Source organism: Scyliorhinus canicula, chromosome 2 (genome assembly GCF_902713615.1).
Source record: "Scyliorhinus canicula chromosome 2, sScyCan1.1, whole genome shotgun sequence".
Classification (NCBI taxonomy): domain Eukaryota; kingdom Metazoa; phylum Chordata; class Chondrichthyes; order Carcharhiniformes; family Scyliorhinidae; genus Scyliorhinus; species Scyliorhinus canicula.
Window position 1 is genome coordinate 90,374,092 of NC_052147.1, and position 15,687 is coordinate 90,389,778.

Sequence of the window (15,687 nt, forward strand, 5' to 3'; positions counted from 1 at the left end):
ACCAGACGGTGCTGACCCAGTCACTGTACCAGACAGTGCTGACCCAGTCAGTGTACCAGACAGTGCTGACCCAGTCAGTGTACCAGACGGTGCTGACCCAGTCACAGTACCAGACAGTGCTGACCCAGTCACAGTACCAGACAGTGCTGACCCAGTCAGTGTACCAGACAGTGCTGACCCAGTCAGTGTACCAGACAGTGCTGACCCAGTCAGTGTACCAGACGGTGCTGACCCAGTCAGTGTACCAGACAGTGCTGACCCAGTCAGTGTACCAGACAGTGCTGACCCAGTCAGTGTACCAGACAGTGCTGACCCAGTCAGTGTACCAGACAGTGCTGACCCAGTCAGTGTACCAGACGGTGCTGACCCAGTCAGTGTACCAGACAGTGCTGACCCAGTCAGTGTACCAGACAGTGCTGACCCAGTCAGTGTCCCAGACGGTGCTGACCCAGTCAGTGTACCAGACAGTGCTGACCCAGTCAGTGTACCAGACAGTGCTGACCCAGTCAGTGTACCAGACAGTGCTGACCCAGTCAGTGTACCAGACAGTGCTGACCCAGTCAGTGTACCAGACGGTGCTGACCCAGTCAGTGTACCAGACGGTGCTGACCCAGTCACAGTACCAGACGGTGCTGACCCAGTCAGTGTACCAGACAGTGCTGACCCAGTCAGTGTACCAGACAGTGCTGACCCAGTCAGTGTACCAGACAGTGCTGACCCAGTCAGTGTCCCAGACGGTGCTGACCCAGTCAGTGTACCAGACAGTGCTGACCCAGTCACAGTACCAGACGGTGCTGACCCAGTCAGTGTACCAGACAGTGCTGACCCAGTCAGTGTACCAGACAGTGCTGACCCAGTCAGTGTACCAGACGGTGCTGACCCAGTCAGTGTACCAGACAGTGCTGACCCAGTCAGTGTACCAGACAGTGCTGACCCAGTCACAGTATCAGACGGTGCTGACCCAGTCACAGTATCAGACAGTGCTGACCCAGTCAGTGTCCCAGACGGTGCTGACCCAGTCACAGTACCAGACAGTGCTGACCCAGTCAGTGTACCAGACGGTGCTGACCCAGTCAGTGTACCAGACAGTGCTGACCCAGTCACTGTACCAGACAGTGCTGACCCAGTCAGTGTACCAGACAGTGCTGACCCAGTCAGTGTACCAGACAGTGCTGACCCAGTCAGTGTACCAGACAGTGCTGACCCAGTCAGTGTACCAGACAGTGCTGACCCAGTCAGTGTACCAGACAGTGCTGACCAGTCAGTGTACCAGACGGTGCTGACCCAGTCAGTGTACCAGACAGTGCTGACCCAGTCAGTGTACCAGACAGTGCTGACCCAGTCAGTGTACCAGACAGTGCTGACCCAGTCAGTGTACCAGACAGTGCTGACCCAGTCAGTGTACCAGACAGTGCTGACCCAGTCAGTGTACCAGACAGTGCTGACCCAGTCAGTGTACCAGACGGTGCTGACCCAGTCAGTGTACCAGACAGTGCTGACCCAGTCAGTGTACCAGACAGTGCTGACCCAGTCACAGTACCAGACAGTGCTGACCCAGTTAGTGTACCAGACAGTGCTGACCCAGTCACAGTACCAGACAGTGCTGACCCAGTCCGTGTACCAGACAGTGCTGACCCAGTCAGTGTACCAGACAGTGCTGACCCAGTCACAGTACCAGACGGTGCTGACCCAGTCAGTGTAGCAGACAGTGCTGACCCAGTCAGTGTACCAGACAGTGCTGACCCAGTCAGTGTACCAGACAGTGCTGACCCAGTCAGTGTACCAGACAGTGCTGACCCAGTCAGTGTACCAGACAGTGCTGACCCAGTCAGTGTACCAGACGGTGCTGACCCAGTCACAGTACCAGACGGTGCTGACCCAGTCACAGTACCAGACAGTGCTGACCCAGTCACAGTACCAGACAGTGCTGACCCAGTCAGTGTACCAGACGGTGCTGACCCAGTCACAGTACCAGACGGTGCTGACCCAGTCACAGTACCAGACAGTGCTGACCCAGTCACAGTACCAGACAGTGCTGACCCAGTCAGTGTACCAGACAGTGTTGACCCAGTCAGTGTACCAGACAGTGCTGACCCAGTCAGTGTACCAGACAGTGCTGACCCAGTCAGTGTACCAGACAGTGCTGACCCAGTCAGTGTACCAGACAGTGCTGACCCAGTCAGTGTACCAGACAGTGCTGACCCAGTCAGTGTACCAGACAGTGCTGACCCAGTCAGTGTACCAGACAGTGCTGACCCAGTCAGTGTACCAGACAGTGCTGACCCAGTCAGTGTACCAGACAGTGCTGACCCAGTCAGTGTACCAGACAGTGCTGACCCAGTCACAGTACCAGACAGTGCTGACCCAGTCAGTGTACCAGACAGTGCTGACCCAGTCAGTGTACCAGACGGTGCTGACCCAGTCAGTGTACCAGACGGTGCTGACCCAGTCACTGTACCAGACAGTGCTGACCCAGTCAGTGTACCAGACAGTGCTGACCCAGTCAGTGTACCAGACAGTGCTGACCCAGTCAGTGTACCAGACAGTGCTGACCCAGTCAGTGTACCAGACAGTGCTGATCCAGTCAGTGTACCAGACAGTGCTGACCCAGTCAGTGTACCAGACAGTGCTGACCCAGTCAGTGTACCAGACAGTGCTGACCCAGTCACAGTACCAGACAGTGCTGACCCAGTCACAGTACCAGACAGTGCTGACCCAGTCAGTGTACCAGACAGTGCTGACCCAGTCAGTGTACCAGACAGTGCTGACCCAGTCAGTGTACCAGACAGTGCTGACCCAGTCAGTGTACCAGACAGTGCTGACCCAGTCAGTGTACCAGACAGTGCTGACCCAGTCAGTGTACCAGACAGTGCTGACCCAGTCAGTGTACCAGACAGTGCTGACCCAGTCAGTGTACCAGACGGTGCTGACCCAGTCAGTGTACCAGACGGTGCTGACCCAGTCAGTGTACCAGACAGTGCTGACCCAGTCACAGTACCAGACAGTGCTGACCCAGTCAGTGTACCAGACAGTGCTGACCCAGTTACAGTACCAGACAGTGCTGACCCAGTCAGTGTACCAGACAGTGCTGACCCAGTCAGTGTACCAGACGGTGCTGACCCAGTCAGTGTACCAGACAGTGCTGACCCATAGAACATAGAACATAGAACAGTACAGCACAGAACAGGCCCTTCGGCCCTCGATGTTCTGCCGAGCAATGATCACCCTACTTAAACCCACGTATCTACCCTATACCCGTAACCCAACAACTCCCCCCCTTTACCTTACTATTAGGACACTACGGGCAAATTAGCATGGCCAATCCACCTAACCCGCACATCTTTGGACTGTGGGAGGAAACCGGAGCACCCGGAGGAAACCCACGCACACACGGAGAGGACGTGCAGACTCCACACAGACAGTGACCCAGCCGGGAATCGAACCTGGGACCCTGGAGCTGTGAAGCATTTATGCTAACCACCATGCTACAGTGCTCCCTAAATAAAAATTTTTAAAACAGGAGGAATCCCATTCAGCCCCTCGATCCTGTTAGACAGGAACATAGAACAGTACAGCACAGAACAGGCCCTTCGGCCCTCGATGTTGTACCAAGCAACTATCACCCTACTCAAACCCACGTATCCACCCTATACCCGTAACCCAACAAACCCCCCCTTAACCTTACTTATTAGGACACTACGTGCAATTTAGCATGGCCAATCCACCTAAACCGCACATCTTTGGACTGTGGGAGGAAACCAGAGTACCTGGAGGAAACCCACGCACACACGGGGAGGACGTGCAGACTCCGCACAGACAGTGACCCAGCCGGGAATCGAACCTGGGACCCTGGAGCTGTGAAGCATTTATGCTAACCACCATCCTACCGTGCTACCCAGTCACAGTACCAGACAGTGCTGACCCAGTCAGTGTACCAGACAGCGCTGACCCAGTCAGTGTACCAGACAGTGCTGACCCAGTCATTGTACCAGACAGTGCTGACCCAGTCAGTGTACCAGACAGTGCTGACCCAGTCACTGTACCAGACAGTGCTGACCCAGTCAGTGTACCAGACAGTGCTGACCCAGTCACAGTACCAGACAGTGCTGACCCAGTCAGTGTACCAGACAGTGCTGACCCAGTCAGTGTACCAGACAGTGCTGACCCAGTCACATTACCAGACGGTGCTGACCCAGTCAGTGTACCAGACAGTGCTGACCCAGTCACTGTACCAGACAGTGCTGACCCAGTCAGTGTACCAGACAGTGCTGACCCAGTCAGTGTACCAGACAGTGCTGACCCAGTCAGTGTACCAGACAGTGCTGACCCAGTCACTGTACCAGACAGTGCTGACCCAGTCACTGTACCAGACAGTGCTGACCCAGTCAGTGTACCAGACAGTGCTGACCCAGTCACAGTACCAGACAGTGCTGACCCAGTCAGTGTACCAGACAGTGCTGACCCAGTCAGTGTACCAGACAGTGCTGACCCAGTCAGTGTACCAGACAGTGCTGACCCAGTCACAGTACCAGACAGTGCTGACCCAGTCAGTGTACCAGACAGTGCTGACCCAGTCACAGTACCAGACAGTGCTGACCCAGTCAGTGTACCAGACAGTGCTGACCCAGTCACTGTACCAGACAGTGCTGACCCAGTCAGTGTACCAGACAGTGCTGACCCAGTCAGTGTACCAGACAGTGCTGACCCAGTCAGTGTACCAGACAGTGCTGACCCAGTCAGTGTACCAGACAGTGCTGACCCAGTCAGTGTACCAGACAGTGCTGACCCAGTCACAGTACCAGACAGTGCTGACCCAGTCAGTGTACCAGACAGTGCTGACCCAGTCAGTGTACCAGACAGTGCTGACCCAGTCACAGTACCAGACAGCGCTGACCCAGTCAGTGTACCAGACAGCGCTGACCCAGTCACAGTACCAGACAGTGCTGACCCAGTCAGTGTACCAGACAGTGCTGACCCAGTCAGTGTACCAGACAGTGCTGACCCAGTCAGTGTACCAGACAGTGCTGACCCAGTGCTGGGCTTGTTGTGTATCTTGTTGAGGCGGACGGGGGTGCTGCTGTGGCCAGGGCCCGGAGGGTTGTTCCTTTACTGGAGGTCTCCTCTATTTGCACCCAGTCTGTGCCAGGTTCTTGTACCCATCCCCTTGACTTTTTCTGCCGTTGCTGCCCAGTGGCAGTATTGTAGATTCAGTAGAGCCTGGCCCCCTCTGACTTTCCCTCTTTGCAGTATACCAGACAGTGTTAACCTTGTTACCATACCAGACAGTATCGTACCGGTCACTGCATCGACCATTGTACTCCCCAGCCACTGTGCCAGAATGTAACCCCCCTCCCCGCACATCACTGTCTCGGACAGTATTCCCCACCCTCACCATAGACATAGGGATGAGTCATAAGTATGAGTGACATAAACATAGCATTTAACTGGATGTCAGGAGGAAAGTCTTGCAGGCAGTGACACCCAGTGGATTCTGATGCAATAGTGCTTATTTGCTGCCTGCATTTAACCCATTGCACTCATTTTTTAAAAATCGCTTATTGTCACGAGTAGGCTTCAATGAAGTTACTGTGAAAAGCCCCTAGTCGCCACATTCCGGCGCCTGTCTGGGGAGGCTGGTATGGGGCTTGTATTTTACCCTCAATGTTAACTCTTTACCTCCCCAAGTGGTGAAGGGAGCTCATTCCATTACAGTTCAAATTTTACATTACAAGACGTGCAATACAGGTCAATTTCTCTTAATCTAATAAAGTCAGGTGCCTCACTGCACTTACAATTGCTGGTTATACTTACACTATAATATAGCATGAGCATATCTGCTGCCATGGTGTTGACCTAATCATCAAATCACATTTTCACCCTACCCCTCAAGCAAGAACTTCTGTCAAATGTCTCGTCTCTCCTTTATAGAATTTCATAGAATTTACAGTGCGGAAGGAGGCCATTTGGCCCATCGAGTCCACACCGGCTCTTGGAAAGAGCATCCTACCCAAGGTCAACACCTCCACCCTATCCCCATAACCCAGTAACCCCACCCAATACTAAGGGAAATTTTGGACACTAAGGGCAATTTAGCATGGCCAATCCACCTAACCTGCACATCTTTGGACTATGGGAGGAAACCGGAGCACCCGGAGGAAACCCACGCACACACGGGGAGGATGTGCAGACTCCGCACAGACAGTGACCCATGCCGGGAATCGAACCTGGGACCCTGGAGCTGTGAAGCAATTGTGCAAACCACAATGCTACCGTGCTACCCTTTATATCCTTGTTCCCTAGATTCTTCTATTTTTAAAAATTTACCGTACCCAATTCTATTTTTCCAATTAAGGGGCAATATAGTGTGACTAATCCACCTACCCTGCACATCTTTGGGTTGTGGGGGTGAAACCCGCGCAGACACAAGGTGAATGTGCAAACTCCACACGGACAGTGACCCTGGTCTGGGATCGAACCCGGGCCCTCGGCGTCGTGAGTCAACAGTGCTAACCACCGTTTCTTCTCTAGATATTTTCTCTTTTCTTTCATGGCGAGTGAGTGGCACTGTCAAGGACAGTATTAGTTGTGTTGGGAAAACAAACACAGTTTTAATGGGTTTATATTTGTATTAGTAAACAGTATAGATAGAATTTACAGTACGAAGGAGGCCATTCGCCCCATCGAGTCTGTACCGGCTCCTGGAAAGAGCACCCTACCGAAGGTTAACACCTCCACCCTATCCCCATAACCCAGTAAACCCACCCAACACTAAGGGCAATTTTGGACACTAAGGGCAATTTATCATGGCTAATCCACCTAACCTGCACATCTTTGGACTGTGGGAGGAAACCGGAGCACCCGGAGGAAACCCATGCACACACGGGGAGGATGTGCAGACTCCACACAGACAGTGACCCAAGCTGGAATCGAACCTGGGACCCTGGAGCTGTGAAGCGATTGTGCTATCGACAATGCTACCGTGCTGCCCCCATACCTTAGAAATAAGGTATAGTTTTAAATGTATTTAATTTAACATTTTTGTGCCTGCAAGGATTAAACCTATAGTTAGACTCATGCTGGACAACGGTGTATGTATGGGTGTGTATTGATTAAGTTCCAACTGTGTTCTATTGTGCTGAGAGAGGGCTACGATGTGAAGAATAAATAAAAGACATACAAATATAGAGGTTGATTTAGAAACTTTTGAGTTTTAACTTAGCCAAGTTGATTGCACTTGGAGATATGTAGTGAGAGAGAAGGCAGCTCTCACAGCTCTGCTAGAAGTAGTGGGTTTAGAAGGTTAGAGAGGGAACATCTCTTTCAGCTTTGACAGAAGAAAGGCTATACCATGGAGTAATGGTTAAAAAAACAAGTGCAGAGATCTGAAGAGCAGCTAGTTAAAGAAACCAAAGAAATGTGGAGCATTGTCCAAGAAGTCTGAAGTTAAGTGAACAGAGACCTAGGTATTGTTCAGAATAATATCTGTGGGAAGTGCACCCAACTCCAGCTCCTCAAAAACCGTGTTAGGGACCTGGAGCTTGAGCTGGATGAACTTCGGATCATTCGGGAGGCAGAGGGGGTCATAGATAGGAGCTTCAGGGAAGTAGTTACACCAAAGACTGGAGATAGATGGGTAACTGTAAGAGGGACTGGGAAGAAGCAGTCAGTGCAGGGACCCCCTGCGGTCGTTCCCCTGAGTAACAAGTATACCGTTTTGGATACTTGTGGGGGGGACGACTTACCAGGGGTAAGCCATGGGGTACGGGCCTCTGGCACGGAGTCTGTCCCTGTTGCTCAGAAGGGAAGGGGGGAGAGGAGCAGAGCATTAGTAATTGGGGACTCAATAGTCAGGGGCACAGAGAGGAGATTTTGTGGGAGCGAGAGAGACTCACGTTTGGTATGTTGCCTCCCAGGTGCAAGGGTAAGTGATGTCTCGGATCGTGTTTTCCGGGTCCTGAAGGGGGAGGGGGAGCAGCCCCAAGTCGTAGTCCACATTGGCACTAACGACATAGGTAGGAAAGGGGACAAGGATGTCAGGCAGGCCTTTAGGGAGCTAGGATGGAAGCTCAGAGCGAGAACAAACAGAGTTGTTATCTCTGGGTTGTTGCCCGTGCCACGTGATAGTGAGATGAGGAATAGGGAGAGAGAGCAATTAAACACGTGGCTACAGGGATGGTGCAGGCGGGAGGGATTCAGATTTCTGGATAACTGGGGCTCTTTCTGGGGAAGGTGGGACCTCTATAGACAGGATGGTCTACATCTGAACCTGAGGGGCACCAATATCCTGGGGGGGAGATTTGTTAGTGCTCTTTGGGGGGGTTTAAACTAATTCAGCAGGGGCATGGGAACCTGGATTGTAGTTTTGGGGTACGGGAGATTGAGAGTATAGAGGTCAGGAGCACAGATTTGACTTCGCAGGAGGGTGCCAGTGTTCAGGTAGGTGGTTTGAAGTGTGTCTACTTCAATGCCAGGAGTATACGAAATAAGGTAGGGGAACTGGCAGCATGGGTTGGTACCTGGGACTTCGACGTTGTGGCCATTTCAGAGACATGGATAGAGCAGGGACAGGAATGGTTGTTGCAGGTTCCGGGGTTTAGGTGTTTTAGTAAGCTCAGAGAAGGGGGCAAAAGAGGGGGAGGTGTGGCGCTGCTAGTCAAGGACAGTATTACGGTGGCGGAAAGGATGCTAGATGGGGACTCTTCTTCTGAGGTCGTATGGGCTGAGGTTAGAAACAGGAAAGGAGAGGTCACCCTGTTGGGAGTTTTCTATAGGCCGCCTAATAGTTCTAGGGATGTAGAGGAAAGGATGGCGAAGATGATTCTGGAAAAGAGCGAAAGTAACAGGGTAGTTGTTATGGGAGACTTTAACTTTCCAAATATTGACTGGAAAAGATATAGTTCGAGTACATTAGATGGGTCGTTCTTTGTACAATGTGTGCAGGAGGGTTTCCTGACACAATATGTTGACAGGCCAACAAGAGGCGAGGCCACATTGGATTTGGTTTTGGGTAATGAACCAGGCCAGGTGTTAGATCTGGAGGTAGGTGAGCACTTTGGAAACAGTGACCACAATTCGGTGACCTTTACGTTAGTGATGGAAAGGGATAAGTATAACCCGCAGGGCAAGAGTTATAGCTGGGGGAAGGGCAATTATGATGCCATTAGACATGACTTAGGATGTGTTGGTTGGAGAAGTAGGCTGCAAGGGTTGGGCACACTGGATATGTGGAGCTTGTTCAAGGAACAGCTATTGCATGTTCTTGATAAGTACGTACCAGTCAGGCAGGGAGGAAGGGGTCGAGCGAGGGAACCGTGGTTTACCAAAGAAGTGGAATCTCTTGTTAAGAGGAAGAAGGAGGCCTATGTGAAGATGAGGCATGAAGTTTCAGTTGGGGCGCTTGATAGTTACAAGGAAGCGAGGAAGGATCTAAAGAGAGAGCTGAGACGAGCAAGGAGGGGACATGAGAAGTCTTTGGCAGGTAGGATCAAGGAAAACCCAAAAGCTTTCTATAGGTATGTCAGGAATAAAAGAATGACTAGGGTAAGAGTAGGGCCAGTCAAGGACAGTGGTGGGAAGTTGTGTGTGGAGGCTGAGGAGATAAGCAAGATACTAAATGAATACTTTTCGTCAGTATTCACTCAAGAAAAAGATAATATTGTGGAGGAGAATGCTGAGACCCAGGCTATTAGAATAGATGGCATTGAGGTGCGTAGGGAAGAAGTGTTGGCAATTCTGGACAAGGTGAAAATAGATAAGTCCCCGGGGCCGGATGGGATTTATCCTAGGATTCTCTGGGAAGCCAGGGAAGAAATTGCTGAGCCTTTGGCTTTGATTTTTAGGTCATCATTGGCTACAGGAATAGTGCCAGAGGACTGGAGGATAGCAAATGTGGTCCCTTTGTTCAAGAAGGGGAGTAGAGATAACCCCGGTAACTATAGGCCGGTGAGCCTAACGTCTGTGGTGGGTAAGGTCTTGGAGAGGATTATAAAAGATACGATTTATAATCATCTAGATAGGAATAATATGATTAGGGATAGTCAGCATGGTTTTGTGAAGGGTAGGTCATGCCTCACAAACCTTATCGAGTTCTTTGAGAAGGTGACTGAACAGGTAGACGAGGGTAGAGCAGTTGATGTGGTGTATATGGATTTCAGTAAAGCGTTTGATAAGGTTCCCCACGGTCGGCTATTGCAGAAAATACGGAGGCTGGGGATTGAGGGTGATTTAGAGATGTGGATCAGAAATTGGCTAGTTGAAAGAAGACAGAGAGTGGTAGTTGATGGGAAATGTTCAGAATGGAGTTCAGTTACGAGTGGCGTACCACAAGGATCTGTTCTGGGGCCGTTGCTGTTTGTCATTTTTATAAATGACCTAGAGGAGGGCGCAGAAGGATGGGTGAGTAAATTTGCAGACGACACTAAAGTCGGTGGAGTTGTAGACAGTGCGGAAGGATGTTGCAGGTTACAGAGGGACATAGATAAGCTGCAGACCTGGGCTGAGAGGTGGCAAATGGAGTTTAATGTGGAGAAGTGTGAGGTGATTCACTTTGGAAAGAATAACAGGAATGCGGAATATTTGGCTAATGGTAAAATTCTTGGTAGTGTGGATGAGCAGAGGGATCTCGGTGTCCATGTACATAGATCCCTGAAAGTTGCCACCCAGGTTGATAGGGTTGTGAAGAAGGCCTATGGTGTGTTGGCCTTTATTGGTAGAGGGATTGAGTTCCGGAGCCATGAGGTCATGTTGCAGTTGTACAAAACTCTAGTACGGCCGCATTTGGAGTATTGCGTACAGTTCTGGTCGCCTCATTATAGGAAGGACGTGGAAGCTTTGGAACGGGTGCAGAGGAGATTTACCAGGATGCTGCCTGGTATGGAGGGAAAATCTTATGAGGAAAGGCTGATGGACTTGACTTGAGAGAGAAGAAGGTTAAGAGGTGACTTAATAGAGGCATACAAAATGATCAGAGGGTTAGATAGGGTGGACAGCGAGAGCCTTCTCCCGCGGATGGAGGTGGCTAGCACGAGGGGACATAGCCTTAAATTGAGGGGTAATAGATATAGGACAGAGGTCAGAGGTGGGTTTTTTACGCAAAGAGTGGTGACGCCGTGGAATGCCCTACCTGCAACAGTAGTGAACTCGCCAACATTGAGGGCATTTAAAAATTTATTGGATAAGCATATGGATGATAATGGCATAGTGTAGGTTAGATGGCCTTTAGTTTTTTTTTCCATGTCGGTGCAACATCGAGGGCCGAAGGGCCTGTACTGCGCTGTATCATTCTATGTTCTATGTTCTAAGAGTAAACCAGGTGTTCTGAGTTAAAGAGACAATTACAGTGACCATATTTAAAGTGGGACAACAGCCTCCAAAGGTAAAACAAACATTTGATGCCATTTTAATATAATCTGGGAATTAAAGCAATTGGGAGACGTTTGCACAGTCCTTAAGGGGTTGGTGTGAAATCCTGGACTGGATGCAATGTTAATGTGGAGTGGAAACTTTGATTAAGAGTGTCACCTGGTCTAGATTTTGGAACGCAAACCGCCAAGAAAAAGTGTTATAACTATGAGAGAAGATTTTAAAGTGTGTTTTTGGGAGTGGAGTTTGGAAACTCTCATGTAAGAATCATCTGAGGTATTCTGTAGAGCTAGCCACAAAGATTCACCCGGGTTCAGAGTGGAGAGTATATTTGCCCACAATCATTTGATTTTGATTTGATTTGTTGTCACATGTACCGAAGTACAGTGAAAAGTATTTTTCTGCGGCCATGGGAATGTACACAGTACGTACATAGTAGACAAAAAAATAATAATCAACAGAGTACATTGACAAATGGTACATCACAAAGCAAATTTTCTGTGCTTAAAAGGGACTTTGTGTTAATCAGACCATTGTAAGATTAAGATTACTTTGTAATCCATGTTAATCCTAAAATCTGTGTGTAACTGTTAAAATAAGGGAGGAGTAAAGGCATATTGTATCAGAATCCAATTTTTTCGTGGTTGCTCATTGTTTTTGCTGTTGAGATGATTAGCAGTTCTGTGATTATGTTCCTCAATGTTTTATTAAAAAAATTAAAGTTACGGGGCTGGATTCTCCATTCCTGAGGCTAAGTGCCGGCGCAAACAGAGAATCCGCGGGAACCCCTCACCGACTCCTGTACCGGTGACGGCTAGTACCAGCGCCGCGTGAAACACTTGCGGATTGCGCTGAAAACGGTTGGAGAATGGCTGGGTCCAGAGCCGCACAAGCGCATGGCTCACGACCTGCACCGGTCGTGCCGTGAAACATGTGCCGGCCGTGCAGGAATCCTAACCCGCCAACCGTGACCCCGCAGCCCACCTCCTGGCCACACCCCACCAGTCCCCCCAGCCCTAGCAGAAGCCCCCCCGGCTAGCGGTACGAATCCCAGATGAGTGTGGCGGTGCAAGACACTGTCCACAGCCGGCACTTTGGGTTCCCAACTGCTGGGACTACACCATCGGCAACTCAGCCCATCGGGGGCAGAGCATCGTGGGTGGGCCGGTCGATGACACGCCAACAGCGTTGAAGCGGTCTCTTTCAAAAGAACATAAGAACTAGGAGCAGGAGTAGGCCATCTGGCCCCTCGAGCCTGCTCCGCCATTCAATGAGATCATGGCTGATCTTTTGTGGACTCAGCTTCACTTTCCGGCCCGAACACCATAACCCTTAATCCCTTTATTCTTCAAAAAACTATCTATCTTTACCTTAAAAACATTTAATGAAGGAGCCTCAACTGCTTCACTGGGCAAGGAATTCCATAGATTCACAACCCTTTGGGTGAAGAAGTTCCTCCTAAACTCAGTCCTAAATCTACTTCCCCTTATTTTGAGGCTATGCCCCCTAGTTCTGCTTTCACCCGCCAGTGGAAACAACCTGCCCGCATCTATCCTATCTATTCTCTTCATAATTTTAAATGTTTCTATAAGATCCCCCCTCATCCTTCTAAATTCCAACGAGTACAGTCCCAGTCTACTCAACCTCTCCTCATAATCCAACCCCTTCAGCTCTGGGATTAACCTCGTGAATCTCCTCTGCACACCCTCCAGTGCCAGTATGTCCTTTCTCAAGTAAGGAAACCAAAACTGAACACAATACTCCAGGTGTGGCCTCACTAACACCTTATACAATTGCAACATAACCTCCCTAGTCTTAAACTCCATCCCTCTAGCAATGAAGGACAAAATTCCATTTGCCTTCTTAATCACCTGTTGCACTTGTAAACCAACTTTCTGTGACTCATGCACTAGCACACCCAGGTCTCTCTGCACAGTGGCATGCTTTAATATTTTATCGTTTAAATAATAATCTTGTTTGCTGTTATTCATACCAAAATAGATAACTTCACATTTGTCAACATTGTATTCCATCTGCCAGACCCTAGCCCATTCACTTAACCCATCCAAATCCCTCTGCAGACTTCCAGAATCCTCTGCACCTTTCGCTTTACCACTCATCTTAGTGTCATCTGCAAACTTGGACACATTGCCCTTGGTCCCCAACTCCAAATCATCTATGTAAATTGTGAACAATTGTGGGCCCAACACTGATCCCTGAGGGACACCACTAGCTACTGATTGCCAACCAGAGAAACACCCATTAGTCCCCACTCTTTGCTTTCTATTAATTAACCAATCCTCTATCCATGCTACTACTTTACCCTTAATGCCATGCATCTTTACCTTATGCAGCAGCCTTATTCATGCCGACCCCCATCACCTTGCCTTCTTCAACTTGGGTGGTTTCAGTTACTGCCAAGGTCATGCACATTCACTTCCTTGTGAACCTCCCCAAGTCACCCAAAGCTGTAAAGGCCCCACTTCTGGGTTCACCTTCGAAAAAACAATTGTTTGCAACAGCACTTTCAAACTTCCAACTTCCATTTGCCATAACACTGCTGAAGCTGTCGATCTGCTCTGTCATCGACTCTCTTCCATCTCTGATGCCCTTGCCCCCAGTAAAGCATTTACTCTCGTCCATCCCTCAATATCAAGCCAAGCCTCCATTATCCCTTCCACCCTCTTCCCCAACGGGATTCAGTGAAGGAGTGGGCAATCCCACAGACTTCTTTGTCACTAAGATGGGGACCATCTGCTGTTCTCATTTCTCCTTGCCCACCTCTTCGCAGATTCCCCCTGCCCCAGTCCTGACCGTGTGCTCTCTAATGTCGTCATGACCATGGGGCTTGTGTCCCCTCAGCCCTAGCCCCACCATACTCCTGACTGTTCCCTTCCAGGCCCCCATGTTAGCCAATATTGCTAATGGTGTCCTCCCTTCCCATTCAAACCCGCTGTCATCACTCAACTTTGAATAATGAACAATGATGGACAGGAAAGGACCCTCTGGTCCATTCACCATTCCCCATTCAATATATACATCCCCACCCAGAACTATACCACCTCCTGGGAGAGGCACAAAGTGCCTTGGGAAGTTTGTCAATGGCACACTATCAATTGGATTAGAATATTCAGACTGAGCTCTGGCAATGTGGATGGGGTTCATTGTGATGAACTATTCTGACTGGTCTGTTCCACTCAGCCCTGGCTTGTTTGTTAACTGATGGGTAATGTGTTTCGTTCTGCAGGTCTCTCCCATCCTCAGGGATTTCCTGCGCCGGATCCTGGTTCACGATGTGACAGACAGAGCTACGTCCATTGAGCTGCTGAATCATCCGTTTCTGCTGCAGGCTGGACCACCCGAATGTATGATCTCTCTGATTCAGGAATGCAGACAGTGCTGACATAGAGGAGAATTTACATGTGCAAACAGGGTGATGTTACCCTGGTCTAGGAGAGTAATAGCCCAGGCCCAAGTTCTGTGCTGAAGAAAGAGCTAGGGGGCTGATCTCCTGCCTCAGATTGCACGTTTCAGCTATATAATGGGAAAAGCAAAGCAGAGGACAGTGGGTAATCCATGTTTTCACCGGAGAAATTATAAATCTCCTGGTCTCTCCAGAATACCTCACATAGGTGGGTATATTGTGGTATTGATGGAACATTGGGTGGAATCCACACAATAGCTCTATCATCAGCACGTAGAGTGAGAAACCGCAGTCAACACAGACCATCACTGGGGAACAGTTCCAGAGGCACAGACTCTCACTGGAGTACAGTTCCACAGACACTAACCCTCACTGGGGAACAGTTCCACAGAGCCTGACTCTCACTGGGATACAGTTCCACAGACACTAACCCTCACTGGGGAACAGTTCCACAGAGCCTGACTCTCACTGGGGTACAGTTCCACAGGCACTGACTCTCACTGGGGTACAGTTCCACTGGCACTGACTCTCACTGGGGAACAGTTCCACAGAGACTGACTCTCACTGGGGTACAGTTCCACAGGCACTGACTCTCACTGGGGAACAGTTCCACAGACACTGACTCTCACTGGGGAACAGTTCCACAGACACTGACTCTCACTGGGGAACAGTTCCACAGACACTGACTCTCACTGGGGAACAGTTCCAGAGGCACTGACTCTCACTGGGGAACAGTTCCAGAGGCACGGACTCTCACTGGGGTACAGTTCCACAGGCACTGACTCTCACTGGGGAACAGTTCCAGAGGCACGGACTCTCACTGGGGTACAGTTCCACAGGCACTGACTCTCACTGGGGAACAGTTCCAGAGGTACGGACTCTCACTGGAGTACAGTTCCACA

General features: G+C 50.0%; 1 protein-coding gene across 2 annotated transcripts in view; it reads left to right on the forward strand.

The window, feature by feature from the left end:
- The window catches only part of LOC119956003 (serine/threonine-protein kinase PAK 4-like), a 118,945-nt gene extending 103,629 nt beyond the window's left edge, over nt 1–15,316 (forward strand). For both annotated transcript variants that reach the window (XM_038782677.1, XM_038782685.1), the window contains one exon: nt 14,609–15,316. In XM_038782677.1, the coding sequence (XP_038638605.1) occupies nt 14,609–14,764 (156 nt within the window). In that variant the 3' untranslated portion in view covers nt 14,765–15,316. The remainder of the gene's footprint in view (nt 1–14,608) is intronic.
- Nucleotides 15,317–15,687: the final 371 nt, after the last annotated feature.